This window comes from Cucurbita moschata, unplaced genomic scaffold (genome assembly GCF_002738365.1).
Source record: "Cucurbita moschata cultivar Rifu unplaced genomic scaffold, Cmos_1.0 Cmo_Scf00047, whole genome shotgun sequence".
Classification (NCBI taxonomy): Eukaryota; Viridiplantae; Streptophyta; class Magnoliopsida; order Cucurbitales; family Cucurbitaceae; genus Cucurbita; species Cucurbita moschata.
In genome coordinates, this window is record NW_019268563.1 from 1,170,766 (window position 1) to 1,184,658 (window position 13,893).

Consider the following 13,893-nt stretch of genomic DNA (forward strand, 5'->3'; position numbering starts at 1 on the left):
ACTATATTATAGCATTAAAAAATGTTATAATAAATTAAAGATAGCATAATATTTTAGCTATATTTAACATATTATAACTTTAATAAAATGCTATGAAAAGCTTTTATAACAATGTATATCAGCTATAATTTTATACTCTATTATAGCATCTATTATAGTTATAAAAAAACGCTATAAAAAGTTTTAGACTTTTAATAACATGGGCTGTCACGACGTACGAAAAACGCTATAAAAAGTCTACGATAACATTTTTCGTATGCTATCGTATCTATTATTTTTTGTAGTGTGTTCACCATTGTCAATCCTCCCTCTCTTGACTTCAGTGTCTCTTAATTCCTCAAAAAACTTCTTGTCATATGATTTGTGCATCCACTGTCAAGAAACCAACTCTCGCTTGATTCTTTGCCTGAGAAATAAGTGACCACAAACAATTGATCTTCTTCTTCATGATCTATTACCTTTGCATCTATTTCTATCACCTGACCTTTGACTTTGCAGATGAAAGTTGATTGCATTTAGAGCATTTGGCTTTAGGTCTTCTTCAACACTTGTATAGTGGATGACCTTTCTTCTCACAATGGCCAACACTTGTATGGTGGATGACCTTTCTTCTCACAATGGCCGCAAGGTGATAGGATTTTTTGAAACCTCCTCCTTTTGTCTTCTGATAATTGGCGGATGAATTTCTTGAGAAATAAATTTAAATGTGGGAGGGAGAGAAAAAAAAAGTAATTATGAATTTTTGTTTGTTTTAATTCCGTAAAAAAGTCATAATTATCTCAGGAAGGAGAGCCAATGGATGAGAAAATTACTGAAAGGGAGCAAATGGGTGAGAAAATGATGGGTAGTTAAAGGCCAATTTTGGCCTACGAAAGCTTATAAAAGGGCTTCATTCATCAATGTAATAGCAGAGAAAAAAGAACAAGGGAGAGAGAAAAGAACCAGCACATCAAACTTGTCTGAGTTAGTGTGTAATACAAAAAGCTTTTTGAGAATTTCTTTGTCTCCGTGTCTCTCTCCTTTCGACACCCCTTTAAAGTTTCGTGAGAGTTATCTAAACGAGTTAGATTCAGAGCAAGCATTTTTTTCTCACAAGTTGGTACCGGAGCGGCTTTCAATTTCTACAAATTGGTATCATAGCAATTTATTTTCTACAAATTAGTATCAGAGCCAAACATGATGGGACAAATGCCGCTACCACGATTGACGAAAACAAACTACGAGAATTAGAGCATCCAAATGAAAGCTCTTCTCGGTTTGCAAGACACATGGGAGGTGGTCGAAGACGGTTTTGAAGAACCGATTGATACCACAGATATACGGTGGCACAAAGCAAGGCGCTAAAGGAATTACGGTCAAAGGATAAGGCAGCATTATACATGCTATTAAGGGTTGTTGACGAGTCGAGCTTTGAGAAGATTGCAAGGGCAACTACTTCAAAAGAAGCGTCGGACACTCTAGAAAAGGTGTTCAAAGGAACTGACCGAGTCAAGTAGTTGCGTCTCCAGACTCTGCGTGGCGAGTTGGAGAGCATGAAGATGAAGGAGTCAGAAAATGTATCTGACTACATTACACGTGTACAGACTGTGGCGAATCAGTTAAATTGAAACAAGAGAAATGTTACCCGAGACGTGAGTTGTGGAGAAAATCTTGAGGTCGTTAACAGACAACTTCGAGAATGTCATATGTGCCATAAAAGAGTCAAAGGACCTGACGAAGTTCACACTCGATGAGCTTGTCGGCTCTCTCGAGGCACATGAACATCGTAAGAAAAAAAAGGAGGAGCCACTCGATCAAGTGCTTCAGACGAAGGCATCAATAAAGGATGGAAAAATACTCTACTCACAAAATTTTTGAGGTAGAGAACGTGAAAGCCATTGGAATGGTCGAGGTGGTCAAAGCAATGGTTATGAAGAAAATTATAAGGAGAAGAGACTATCGAGCCAAGCAAATGGACGTGGAAGAGGACGCATTCAAGGGTGCGGTCAAAAATACAATTCCACATCCAGTGCTTTAAATGTCAGAAATATGGTCATTATGCGAATGATTGTAACTCCGAAAAATGTTACAATTGTGGCAGAAAGGGACACGTTGCAAAAGCTTGTCGAGCCGGAAAAAGGGTGGAAGGAACAACCAACCTAGCCGTGGAACACATAACAGATGAAGGTCTTCTCTTGATGGCTCAAGATGAAGAGAACATCAATAACGACATTCTGTGGTACCTCGACTTAGGGGCAAGCAACCATATGTGCGATCACGAGCACCTATTCAAAGAAATGCAAAAGATTGAAGATGGTCATGTGTCATTCGGAGATGCGTCGAAGGTGGAGGTCAAAGGTCGAGGTACGATACACTTCCTGCAAAAGGATGGTGTGATGGGGTCAATCAAAGATGTCTATTACGTACCAGATCTTAAGACCAACATATTGAGTATGGGGTAACTCACTGAGAAAGGTTACTCGATATTCCTAAAGGACCGCCTGCTACACCTGAAGGATAAGAAAGAGCGTTTGGTTGCTCGAGTCGAGATAGGAAGAAATCGAATGTACAAATTGAACTTAAGAAGCATACGAGAAACATGTTTGAGAGTTGATGTAGAAGACAAGGCATCACTCTGAACTTTGGGCTAAACAACCCTTCGAGTTGATCCATCCAGATATATGTGGACCAATTAACCCCGAATCTTTCAGCGGCAAGAGGTTTTTTATTTTCTTTATCGATGATTACTCACAAAAAACTTGAACTTATTTTCTGAAAGGAAAGTCCGAGGCGTTCGAATTGATGAAAGTGGAAATTACTTTCTTTTCCTTTCATGTTTGCCATTTATAGGTTGTCTTATCTTGTCCACTTTATATGTACATTAAGTATTTTTATGTAATTAAATATTTACATAAAGTATGTAAATTATGCAGTTTTAAATTAAGCTAGAATGACAGAGCTCATGTACATTTAAGGGGCTCAGGTCATTAAGCGTTTCGCTAGTATCAGAGCTGCCTGCTTGTTCTTGCAAAGTACCAGAATCCGAAGGATGCATAAATGTCCTTACAAAGGATCAAGAAATTATACTCGAGGTAGTAGAAAAGGTTCAAGATCCAAAAATTCAACAAAAAATTGCTCAACGACTTAGGGACGCAATGACGATCTCTAAGCCATCAGAAAGGGAGGAAAGAAACCCCTACAGACTCCAATCAGTTCTCCAAAGGTTTGAAAAACCGAGAGAACTCACTACTCAAGACCTACAAAGAGAGATTAATAATCTCAAACAAGAAGTACAGACATTAAGATCTTAAACCAGGTCAGAATCTTATATGCTTCGCCAAGAAATTCTCAAACTTCAGGAAAGGCTGCCCGAACAAAGAAAAACGGCGCAACCGAACCTGGACGAAGATGATTTTCCAAGTTCCTTTGTTGGAGCCACACCACTTCTCAATATCAAAAATGGTACACTCTCGTTACCCTAAAAATTTATGATTTCAAAATCACATTAAAGTCTCCCATAGATACAGGAGCGGATCAAAATTGCATTCAAGAAGGCCTAATACCTACAAAGTATTTTGAAAAAACTAATGAGGGCCTTAGAAGTGCAAACAACAACAGACTCAAAATTAATTACAAATTATCAAAAGTCCATGTTTGTAAAGATGAATTTGCTTCGTAAATTCCTTCCTTTTAGTAAAGGACTTAAGATAAGAATTAATCCTAGGTAATAAACTACAACCCTTAAATAAGGTTTTGGAATGAATTAGATATCCGATTCCAAATAAATTAGATTTAATCCAAAAAATTTCAAATGCCAAAGTATTTTCAAAATTTAATATGAAATCAGAATTTTGGCAAATCCAGATTTCGAAAAAAGACAAGTACAAAACGGCTTTCAACGTCCCTTTCGGACAGTACGAATGGAATGTTATGCCATTTGGGCTAAAAAACGCTCCATCCGAATTTCAAAAAATTATGAATGATATTTTCAATCCTTTTCAAGACTTTTCAATTGTTTATATTGACGATGTTCTAATTTTCTCTCAAAACATCGATCAACATTTTAAGCATCTTCAAACAATTTTGACGACAGTCAAAAGAAACGGTTTAATTGTGTCTAAACCAAAAATTAAACTTTTTCAAACAAAAATACGCTTTCTTGGATTTGAAATTCATTTGGGTTTAATTAAACCCATACAAAGGTCCATTGAGTTTGCCTCAAATTTTTAGGACCAAATCACGGATAAGACTCAATTCCAAAGATTTTTGGGATGTCTCAATTATGTGTTTGATTTCCTTCAAAATATGACCCATTTGTAAACCACTTCTTGAAAGGCTCAAAAAGAATCCCAAGCCCGGGACTGAAGAACACACCAAAACAATCCAAAAAAATCAAATCCCTTGTCAAATCAATTTCGTGTTTATCTCTGATAAACCCAGGTCGAGTTTAATAGTGGAGACCGACGCATCCGATATTGAATATGGAGGAATCCTAAAACAGCCCTTTGACAAGAAAGAATCCATTGTCCGTTTTCATCCAGGAATATGGAATTCTACTCAAAAGAATTACTCAACAGTAAAAAAAGGAAATACTTTCAATAGTACTTCGTGTACAAAAATTTCAAAGCGATTTAATTAACAAAAGCTTTGTTATCAAAACAGATTCTAGGGCATCTAAATTTGTTTTAGAAAAGGATGTAAAGAATCTTGTATCTAAACAAATCATTGCTAGATGGCAAGCAATTTTATCTTGCTTCGACTTTCAAATATTGCCTATAAAAGGGGTCAAAAACCCCTTGGCGGACTACCTCTCAAGAGAATTCTTACTCTCGAAGAAATCTTCTCCCTAACCAATCTCCTTCACCCTAAGATGACCGGAAAGAAAACAGTGGAAAAAGGGAAGAAGCCCATTTCTTCGTCTAACACTCCTACTCCAATGACGTCCGACAGTTATGTGGTGGATGCTGGTTTCACATTGGTTACCAGGTCTAAAGCAAGACTTTCTAAAAAACAAGCGGAGGTTATCACTCCAATGAGGCCTTCTGCCTCTTCAACAAGGCCATCTGTCGTTACTCCATCGAGACCAACTGTCTCTTCCACTTCAAAGGGACCTTCTGTCCCCTCAACCTACTCGGACGCGGTTGTTCCCGTTTGATTTTCTCCAATTCCTGAAATCAGGACCTATTTTCAAAAATATTTGTCTATACCAGAAGCTCTAGTAGAACCAGAATATGACGATCCGAAAATCAGCGAGGTCGTCAAGAAAGCCTATCCATCGGGATTCTTTTATATCCCGAAAAATCTTCATAAGACTAGAAGGTTTTATGAATTCATTTTGGTCCACACAAAGTCCGTCGAAATTACTCATATTCTGAGTCTCGATGATCCTTCAAAAATCGCGTACTCAAAATTAAAAATTTTCAAAGTCATGAATCCGACGTACTAGAATCAAGATCCGTACACTGAGAAAACTTTTTCAAAACCTTTTGTTCCTCATTCTTTCTCATACATAGATTATCAAATGGCATGATTCAATGTCATTTGGTATCAAAATTACGAGCACTCTTGGTTTATACAATTCTGCCAGAATGCTCATGAAATTCATTACCCATTTTGGTTCATCAAATGGTGGAAAATCTTTGGATCAACCAAAGATATATTTCCCGTTCCAATATAGGAATCGTTCCACTACTTCGTTCAAAATATATTCAAAACTCCATTTCCATTAGCCATGTGCTTTTGCGTATATTTTCAAATTCCTTGGATTTTAACCTAGAATTTTCAAATAAAAAAAACTGAAGACCAAGTAAACTAGGTCTTCAAAGTTATCAAAATCAAATGGTGGGATAAATACATTTATACCCACGTGGATCTCAAAGCGGTAAAGGTATGGTTATCTGAGAATGGCCACCTTCAGGATTTATCCAAGAAGAAGACCTCCGAGTTTCTTAATTCAAAGTCTAGGCTACTTGCTGTATTAGCCCAGACAACTTCAGAAGCCGATTTTCAGAAGCTTCTTCAAGAAGCCGCATTGGTCGGTTCAACATCTTCTCCTTCTATAGTTGAAGAAGAAGAGGAAGACACAATTTATGATCTCAATAATCCATTTTTAGATTCTCAACCACCCGGTGGAAATTGTTGTATTTCGATAATCGGCCAGGGAAATCCTTTTCTTTTCGGTGAGAGGAAAACGTTGACCGAAAGTTGTTGGAAGAAAATAAAACGCGTAAAATAACAAAGAGAGAGAATTGCTGAAATATTGACTGTACTCGGGTTAGGTTATGAAATCTTATTTCCTATTTAAATATAACTTATCCAAAAAATGGATGGAGAGTGGCCAACTAAATCTATGCCACTTCTTACAAAATTGCCGTCTAAAACTTTGGTAATCCATTCGACTTGTTTTTGTCAAGGTCAAACGGAGGTATTCAATCAACTAATGAAATCGTGTGAATCTAAATAAGGAAAAACTTAGGTTTTATCTAACAGACATAATGGTTTGCAAAGGACTAAATAGTCATTAAACTATTTGTAAAAAAAAAAATTGTGGGTGAATATGTCTCTGACATATTCCTTATCTTTTATCTTTCTTTGTTTCTTTATTATTTTGCTTTTTCCACTTTCATCAATATGAACATTACTTTCTTTTCCTTTCCTGTATTATGCTAATATAGGTTAGTATAGGTTGACATTTATAAATTGTCTTATTTTGTCCATTTATATGTACATTAAGTATTTTTATGTAATTAAGTATTTAGATAAAGTAGGTAAATTATGTAGTTTTAAATTAAGCTAGGATGACAGAGATTATGTACATTTAAGGGGCTCAAGTCATTAAGCGTTTCGCTGGTATCAGAGCCGCCTGCTTGTTCTTGTAGAGTACCAGAATTCTTCGAGATTTTTCCCTCAATACTCTCAAGTTGAGGAGTGATCGTGGATAAAATCTTATTTGAATAATTATTTTGATGCTGGATATTCTTGATATCTTTTAGGGTCAGATTACTCTTTTCTAGTCCTTCTAGAATAGTTTTGAAAGAACTGGCTTCGACCTTTTCCCCGTAGTAGTTGTCGAATTTGACTTCTTCCAACGGAGGATGTTTTGAATATACATTGCCTCTTCTACTAGTCTTCCAACTTCTCTGAGCTAAGGTACATATTTGCAAAATATTTTCTTCAAACCATTCGAAGAATGGTATATTTTCTTTTACAGCTTCCATATGAAAATACCACTGAGCCCTTAATTCATTTCGCTCAGTATCTTTGTAGGTTTTAAAGCAGGCGTTTCTTTTTGAAGAGTTGGTAGCTAACATGAAGTCTGCTTTTAGAAATTCCTTGTCTATCTGGAAATCAGCTCTAATGACATTTAGCTGACTCTCGTAGATAGATTGAGTATTCATATCAGTATGGGTTGGGGATCTTGAGCCATTTTCATAGTGGATTGATGCCCTTTTTTTATCATAACTGACCTCTTTTACCTTTAGGGGTCATACATTGATCTTGAAACTCCCGAAGTACTTGGTCTAGAACCCAAGAATTCTTTATTTTACCTTTAGGGGTCATACATTGATCTTGAAACTCCCGAAGTACTTGGTCTAGAACCCAAGAATTCTTTTACTTTCGACTCTAACGAAGGTTCTTCACTTAATTTTATTTAAACACTTTCATCGTCATGTTCAATGATTTGTACTGGGTTTTGAGATTCTTTTCTTTTCGAAAGATTAGCATCTTCTATTTTCCAGAGAGTATTTCTGGTTATTTGATCACAAGAGAGAGTTTTTGGAACCGTCACTAAAGACTTTCCAATATTTGCCTCTATGAGCATGGTTGATCCTTTTGGCGAGGATCTTAATGCTCTTGGAGAAATATTTGTATTCATGAGCTTATAATAAACCCTGAATATGACGACTTAAGAATGAGTTTCAGCTTTGATGTTCAAATTTTTTTATTGTAAGTCCAGCATAAGGGCTGATAATATGTGCGGGTCGTGGAGTGACAAAGTAAAATTTGGATAACAATTGAAATAGACTGGTCCATTTTCTAGATTGGATTGAACCATTCCTAATAAAGAATTTGAGAAGTCTTCATGTCTCTTATCTCGTAGGGAGATAATGACTGGGATATCTAGTCCAAGTCTGAACAATGGTTTTACAGCGACTTGAACAAGGCCAACATGAAGATAGTTAAACTCTTCATGACGTTGGAGTATGAGGGATTTTGAAAAAAGATTCAGAGATTCCCTATTGCTATAAATTGGGATATTTTTATCTGAGAATTTGATGCATGATCTTGTAGTAAAATTGATGGTTGAAATCTGGTAGATAGTTTTAAAATCTACCTTTGGAATAGTCCAATTTTGGAGTTGATCTTCGCGATTTGATATTCTTGATTGACAGTATTTGAGATGGTGAGATTTTCTCCTCTTCTATGTTCATTTGAACTTTCTTCTTCTTCAGTAGGACATTTGAACTGATTTGATTTTTTGGGTTTTCTCAGAAACTCGTTCATAAGATGAGATATGTAAGACAAGAGGTAGATAGAACAATTTTTCTCTGAATTTTTCAATTGATATTCAAGAGAGAGCTATCGGCCGATCGATGCCCTCTTTACATTGATGAAGTCATTTTATAGACTTCGGATTTGAAAGTAGATTTGAAAATCGTAAACTAAGAGATAAGATCAAATCTATCGGGACAGGACCCTTGCGAGATCTATTTTTCTCAAAGTTAGAAAAGACCTAAAGCAAACTTATAATTTAAAAGACTAATAATTTACAAAGACAAATATTGATAATTCACATGCGAGCCTTTACTGTGTGGCTGACAAGTTGTCAATCTTTGTTTTGTCTCTAATAAAAGTGTCAGGTTATAGATAAGATTTTCTTCAAAATTTTTCATATGACTAAGCACTCGAGCTTGCCAACGGACTTACTGCGCTTCCCGCGTCTTACCATCTGGAACACAAGGGCTATTCGCTCAGCTATCACATACTTCAAATTCCTCTAAACTTCTCTTATCATCTTCCTGCTTTTTGCACTGTCATTCTTAAAGATTGAGTAACTCCTTTTCCCTCACAAAATTGAGGCTCTGATACTAATGACCTGAGCCCCTTAAATGTACCTGAGCTCTGTCATCCTAGCTTAATTTAAAACTACATAATTTACCTACTTTATCTAAATATATAAAGTAGACAAGATAAGACAACCTATACTAATATAATACATGAAAGGAAAAGAAAGTAATGTTCACATTCATCAATTATTTCAGGAAAAAGCAAAATAATAAAGAAACAAAGAAAGATAAAAGATAAGGAATATGTCAAAGACATATTCACCCACAAATCTTTTTTTTTTTTTTAATACAAATTTAATGATTATTCAGTCCTTTGCAAACGATGATTTCAACCGGGTGGTTGAGAATCCAAAAATGGATCATTGAGATCGTAAATTGTGTCTTCCTCTTCTTCTTCTAATATAGAAGGAGAAGATGTTGAACCGACCGATGTGGCTTCTTGAAGAAGCTTCTGAAAATCGACTTCTAAACTTGTCTGGGCTAATGCAGCAAGTAGCCTAGACTTTGAATTAAGAAACTCGAAGGTCTTCTTCTTGGATAAATCCTGAAGGTGGCCATTCTTAGATAACCAAACCTTTACCGCTTTGAGATCCGCGTGGGTATAAGTGTATTTATCCCACCATTTGATTTTGACAACTTTGAAGACCTGTTTTACTTGGTCTTCCGTTTCTTTTATTTGAAAATTCCAGGTTAATATCCAAGGAATTTGAAAATATATGCACAAGCGCATGGCTAATGTAAATGGAGTTTTGAATATATTTTGAATGAAGTAGTAGAACGATTCCTGTATTGGAATGGGAATATATCTTTGGTTGATCATTAGATTTTCCACCATTTGATGAACCAAAATGGGTAATGAATTTTATGAACATTTTGGCATAATTGAATAAACAAAGAGTGCTCGTAATTTTGATACCAAATGACATTGAACCACGCCATCTGATATTCTCTTTATGAGAAAGAATGAGGAACAAAAGGTTTTGAAAAAGTTTTCTCCGTGTATGGATCTTGATTCCAATACGTCGGATTCATGAATTTGAAAATTTTTAATTTTGAGTACACGATTTTTGAAGGATCATCGAGACTCGAAATATGAGTAATTTCGACGGACTTTGTGTGAACCAAAATGAATTCATAAAATCTTCTGGTCTTATGAAGATCTTTCAGGATATAAAAGAATCACGATGGATAGGCTTTCTTGACAACCTCGCTGATCTTTGGATCGTCGTATTCTGGTTCTACCAGAGCTTTCGGTATAGACACAGATTTTTGAAAATAGGTCCTAATTTCAGGAATTGGAAAAAATCGAACGGGAACAACCACGTCCGAGTAGGTTGAGGGGACAGAAGGTCCCTTGGAAGTGGACTATTGAAAGTATTTCCTTTTTTACCGTTGAGTAATTCTTTTGAATAGAATTCCATATTCCTGAATGAAAACAGACAAGGGATTCTTTCTTGTCAAGGGACTGATTTAGGATTCCTCCATATTCAATATCGGATGTGTCGGTCTCCACTATTAAACTCGACCTGGGGTTTATCAGAGATAAACACGGAATTGATTTGACAAGGGATTTGATTTTTTGGACTATTTTGGTGTGTTCTGCGGTCCAGGGCTTGGATTCTTTTTTAGCCTTTCAAAAAGTGGCTTGCAAATGGGTCTGATATTTTGAAGGAAATCAAACACATAATTAAGACATCCCAAAAATCTTTGGAGTTGGGTCTTATCAGTGATTGGTCCGAAAAATTTGAGACAAACTCAATGGACCTTTGGATGGGTTTAATTAAACTCAAATGAATTTCAAATCCAAGAAAGCGGATTTTTGTTTGAAAAAGTTTAATTTTTGGTTTAAACACAACTAAACCGTTTCTTTTGACTGTCATGTTTGAAGATGCTTAAAATGTTGATCGATGTTTTGAGAGAAAATCAGAACATCGTCAATATAAACAATTGAAAAGTCTTGAAAAGGATTGAAAATATCATTCATAATTTTTTGAAATTCGGATGGAGTGTTTTTTAGCCCAAATGGCATAACGTTCCATCCGTACTGTCTTAAAGGGACGTTGAAAGCGGTTTTGTACTTGTCTTCTTCCAAAATTTGGATTTGCCAAAATCCTGATTTCATATCAAATTTTGAAAATACTTTGGCATTTGAAATTCTTTGCATTAAATCTGATTTATTTGAAATCGGATATCTAATCCATTCCAAAACCTTATTTAAGGGTTTGTAGTTTATTACCAGTCGTGGGACTCCACGTTCCTTCTCTGCTTGATTGTTGACGTAAAAAGTCGCGCATGACGAGGGACTCTTTGATGGCCTAATAAGATTCTTTTGCAAAAGATCATTAATTTCTGCTTTGCAGAATGTTAGCAATTCTTTATTCATTTGAATAGGTCGGTCCTCCGTAGGAATATTTTTCTCCTCGAAGTTTTTGACGTAAGGAAGATTAACTATATGTTGCTTCCTATATGGTCCTGTAATGTTTTGATTTTAGACCGGACAGTCTTACTTTGAAGCTGTTTTTATTCTTTTTGAATGAAATCTCTTCTTTGAAAAAAGAGATTTGTTTTTTCTTTGTAATTTAATATATTTATAGATTGAATAATTGTATTCTCTTGAAGGTTATTTATCTCACTAATCCTTACAGGACCAAAGGAAATTAAATTTTATCTTCTTTCCTTTTGACTCTAACCCTTTTTGAGTGATTTTGAAAGGGTATAATTCAGTAATGAAAAGAGTACGTAGGATTAATTCTTGTCCTAAGTCCTTTACTAAAAGGAAGGAATTTACGAAGCAAATTCCGTCATTACAAACATGGACTTTTGATAATTTGTAATTAATTTTGAGTCTGTTGTTTGCACCTGTAAGGCTCTCAGTAGTTTTTTCAAAATACTTTGTAGGTATTAGGCATTCTTGAATGCAATTTTGATCGGCTCTTGTATCTATGAGAGCCATTAATGTGATTTTGAAATCATAAATTTTTAGAGTAACAAGAGCGTACCATTTTTAATATTGAGAAGTGGTGATGGCTCCAACAAAGGAACTTTGAAAATCATCTTCGTCCAGGTTCGGTTGCGCAGTTTTCCTTTGTTCGGGCAGCCTTTCTTGAAGTTTGAGAATTTCTGGCGAAGCATATAAGATTCTGACTTGGTTTCAGATCTTAATGTCTGTACTTCTTGTTTGAGATTATTACTCTCTCTTTGTAGGTCTTGAGTAGTGAGTTCTCTTGGTTTTTCAAACCTTTGGAGAACTAATTGGAGTCTATAGGGGTTTCTTTCCTCCCTTTCTGATGGCTTAGAGATCGTCATTGCGTCCCCAAGTCGTTGAGCAATTTTTTGTTGAATTTCTGGATCTTGAACCATTTCTACTACCTCGAGTAGAATTTTTTGATCCTTTGTAAGGACATTTATGCATCCTTCGCACGTCCATTTTTCTTCTTGTGAATTCGTATTCTATGCTAGAATATGAATCGGATTCTTCTTGAAGTTCGAGGATCTCTCCCTCGCTGGATTGTTCTAAGTCAGTTAAAACTAGTCGTAGTAGCTGATTCTTCAGCTCTTGATCAATATCCAACTCATTGATCTTTCCTCTTATCGAACACTTATTAGCATAATGCCCTTCTTCTCGGCATTTGAAGCAAGTTTGCCATTTCTTTCCTCTATGGGTTTTTGTAGGGGTATACCTCTTCTTTTAATACGTTGACTTTTGAGATTGCATAGGTTTATTCCGATACTTTTCTCTAGGCCTGTATGAACTATAAGTCTTTGGATGCATTTTTAACCTTCTTCCTTCTGGTGGTTGAGGGAGCTTCTATCCACTTGCATCCATATTGATCGTAAAATCTTCCAAGCTCTTTTCTGTTTGATATTGAAGAATTGAACTTCTTTTGAATCTTTGACTCATTACAAAGTCTGAGTCCTTCTATGATGAAGGATGCTATGGATCCGTGTGACAAAGTTTGCCATGGAATTGTTCCATTATACTTTGTCTTAAGACCGTTTTTTATCCTTCCTGAGAAGTGTTTTGGTAGTCCATCGACAAAATTCTCCTTCCAGAATTCCAATGAACTGTCTGTTCTAATGAGAACTTTGCTGAAATACATGTCTTCGTACCACCTAAAATCGCCTAAGGTAGGGCATTTTAGGTTCATGAGTATTTCGGCAGATCTCTCCTGGTACTTCAGGGGGTCACCAACGAAGAATTCTATAAGGGTATAGATGAGGGTGTTGATAGTGTCCTCTACCCTTTCATGTTGTATTTCGGTCCTAGTTGATGGACCTTCTTCTTTAACGATTTGAGTAGTTGACCTGATGACATAATGGTTTAATATCTGTTGGCGAGTTGATTCGTCAAGATATTTATCCTACCAGTCTTTGAGTTGCCCAGTAAATCCGGTCACTAAGACTTGAGCTATTTGATGATCAGATTTATGGCTCTGTAGTTTATACGTCGACGGCTTTCATGGAGTACTGCGAGGAGCAAGGCATAAGGCGATTTCTAATCGCACCGTACACCCCTCAACAAAATGGTGTGGCCGAGAGAAAGAACCGGACCATTCTAGACATGGTTCGCTCAATGCTTAAGAGCAAAAGGATGCCGAAGGAATTTTGGGCAAAAGCCGTGCAATGCGCCATCTACGTACAGAATCAATGTCCACATGCAAATTTAGATGATCAAACACCACAAGAGGCTTGGAACGAACAAAAGCCTACAATTTCTCATCTCAAGGTGTTCGGTAGTGTGGCTTATGCTCACATACCGGACCAACAAAAAACGAAGCTCGAAGACAAAAGCCAAAGGTATCTTTTTATTGGATATGATGAGAAGACAAAAGGATACAAACTATTT

At 36.1% G+C, this 13,893-nt stretch overlaps 1 protein-coding gene across 1 annotated transcript; it reads left to right on the forward strand.

Annotated features, from left to right (window-relative positions):
- Positions 1-1,379: 1,379 nt before the first annotated feature.
- Positions 1,380-2,441, forward strand: LOC111434928. Its single transcript, XM_023072250.1, has 2 exons — positions 1,380-1,492; positions 2,081-2,441. The coding sequence occupies exons 1-2, from the start codon at positions 1,380-1,382 to the stop codon at positions 2,439-2,441; spliced, it is 474 nt and encodes a 157-aa protein (XP_022928018.1).
- Positions 2,442-13,893: the final 11,452 nt, after the last annotated feature.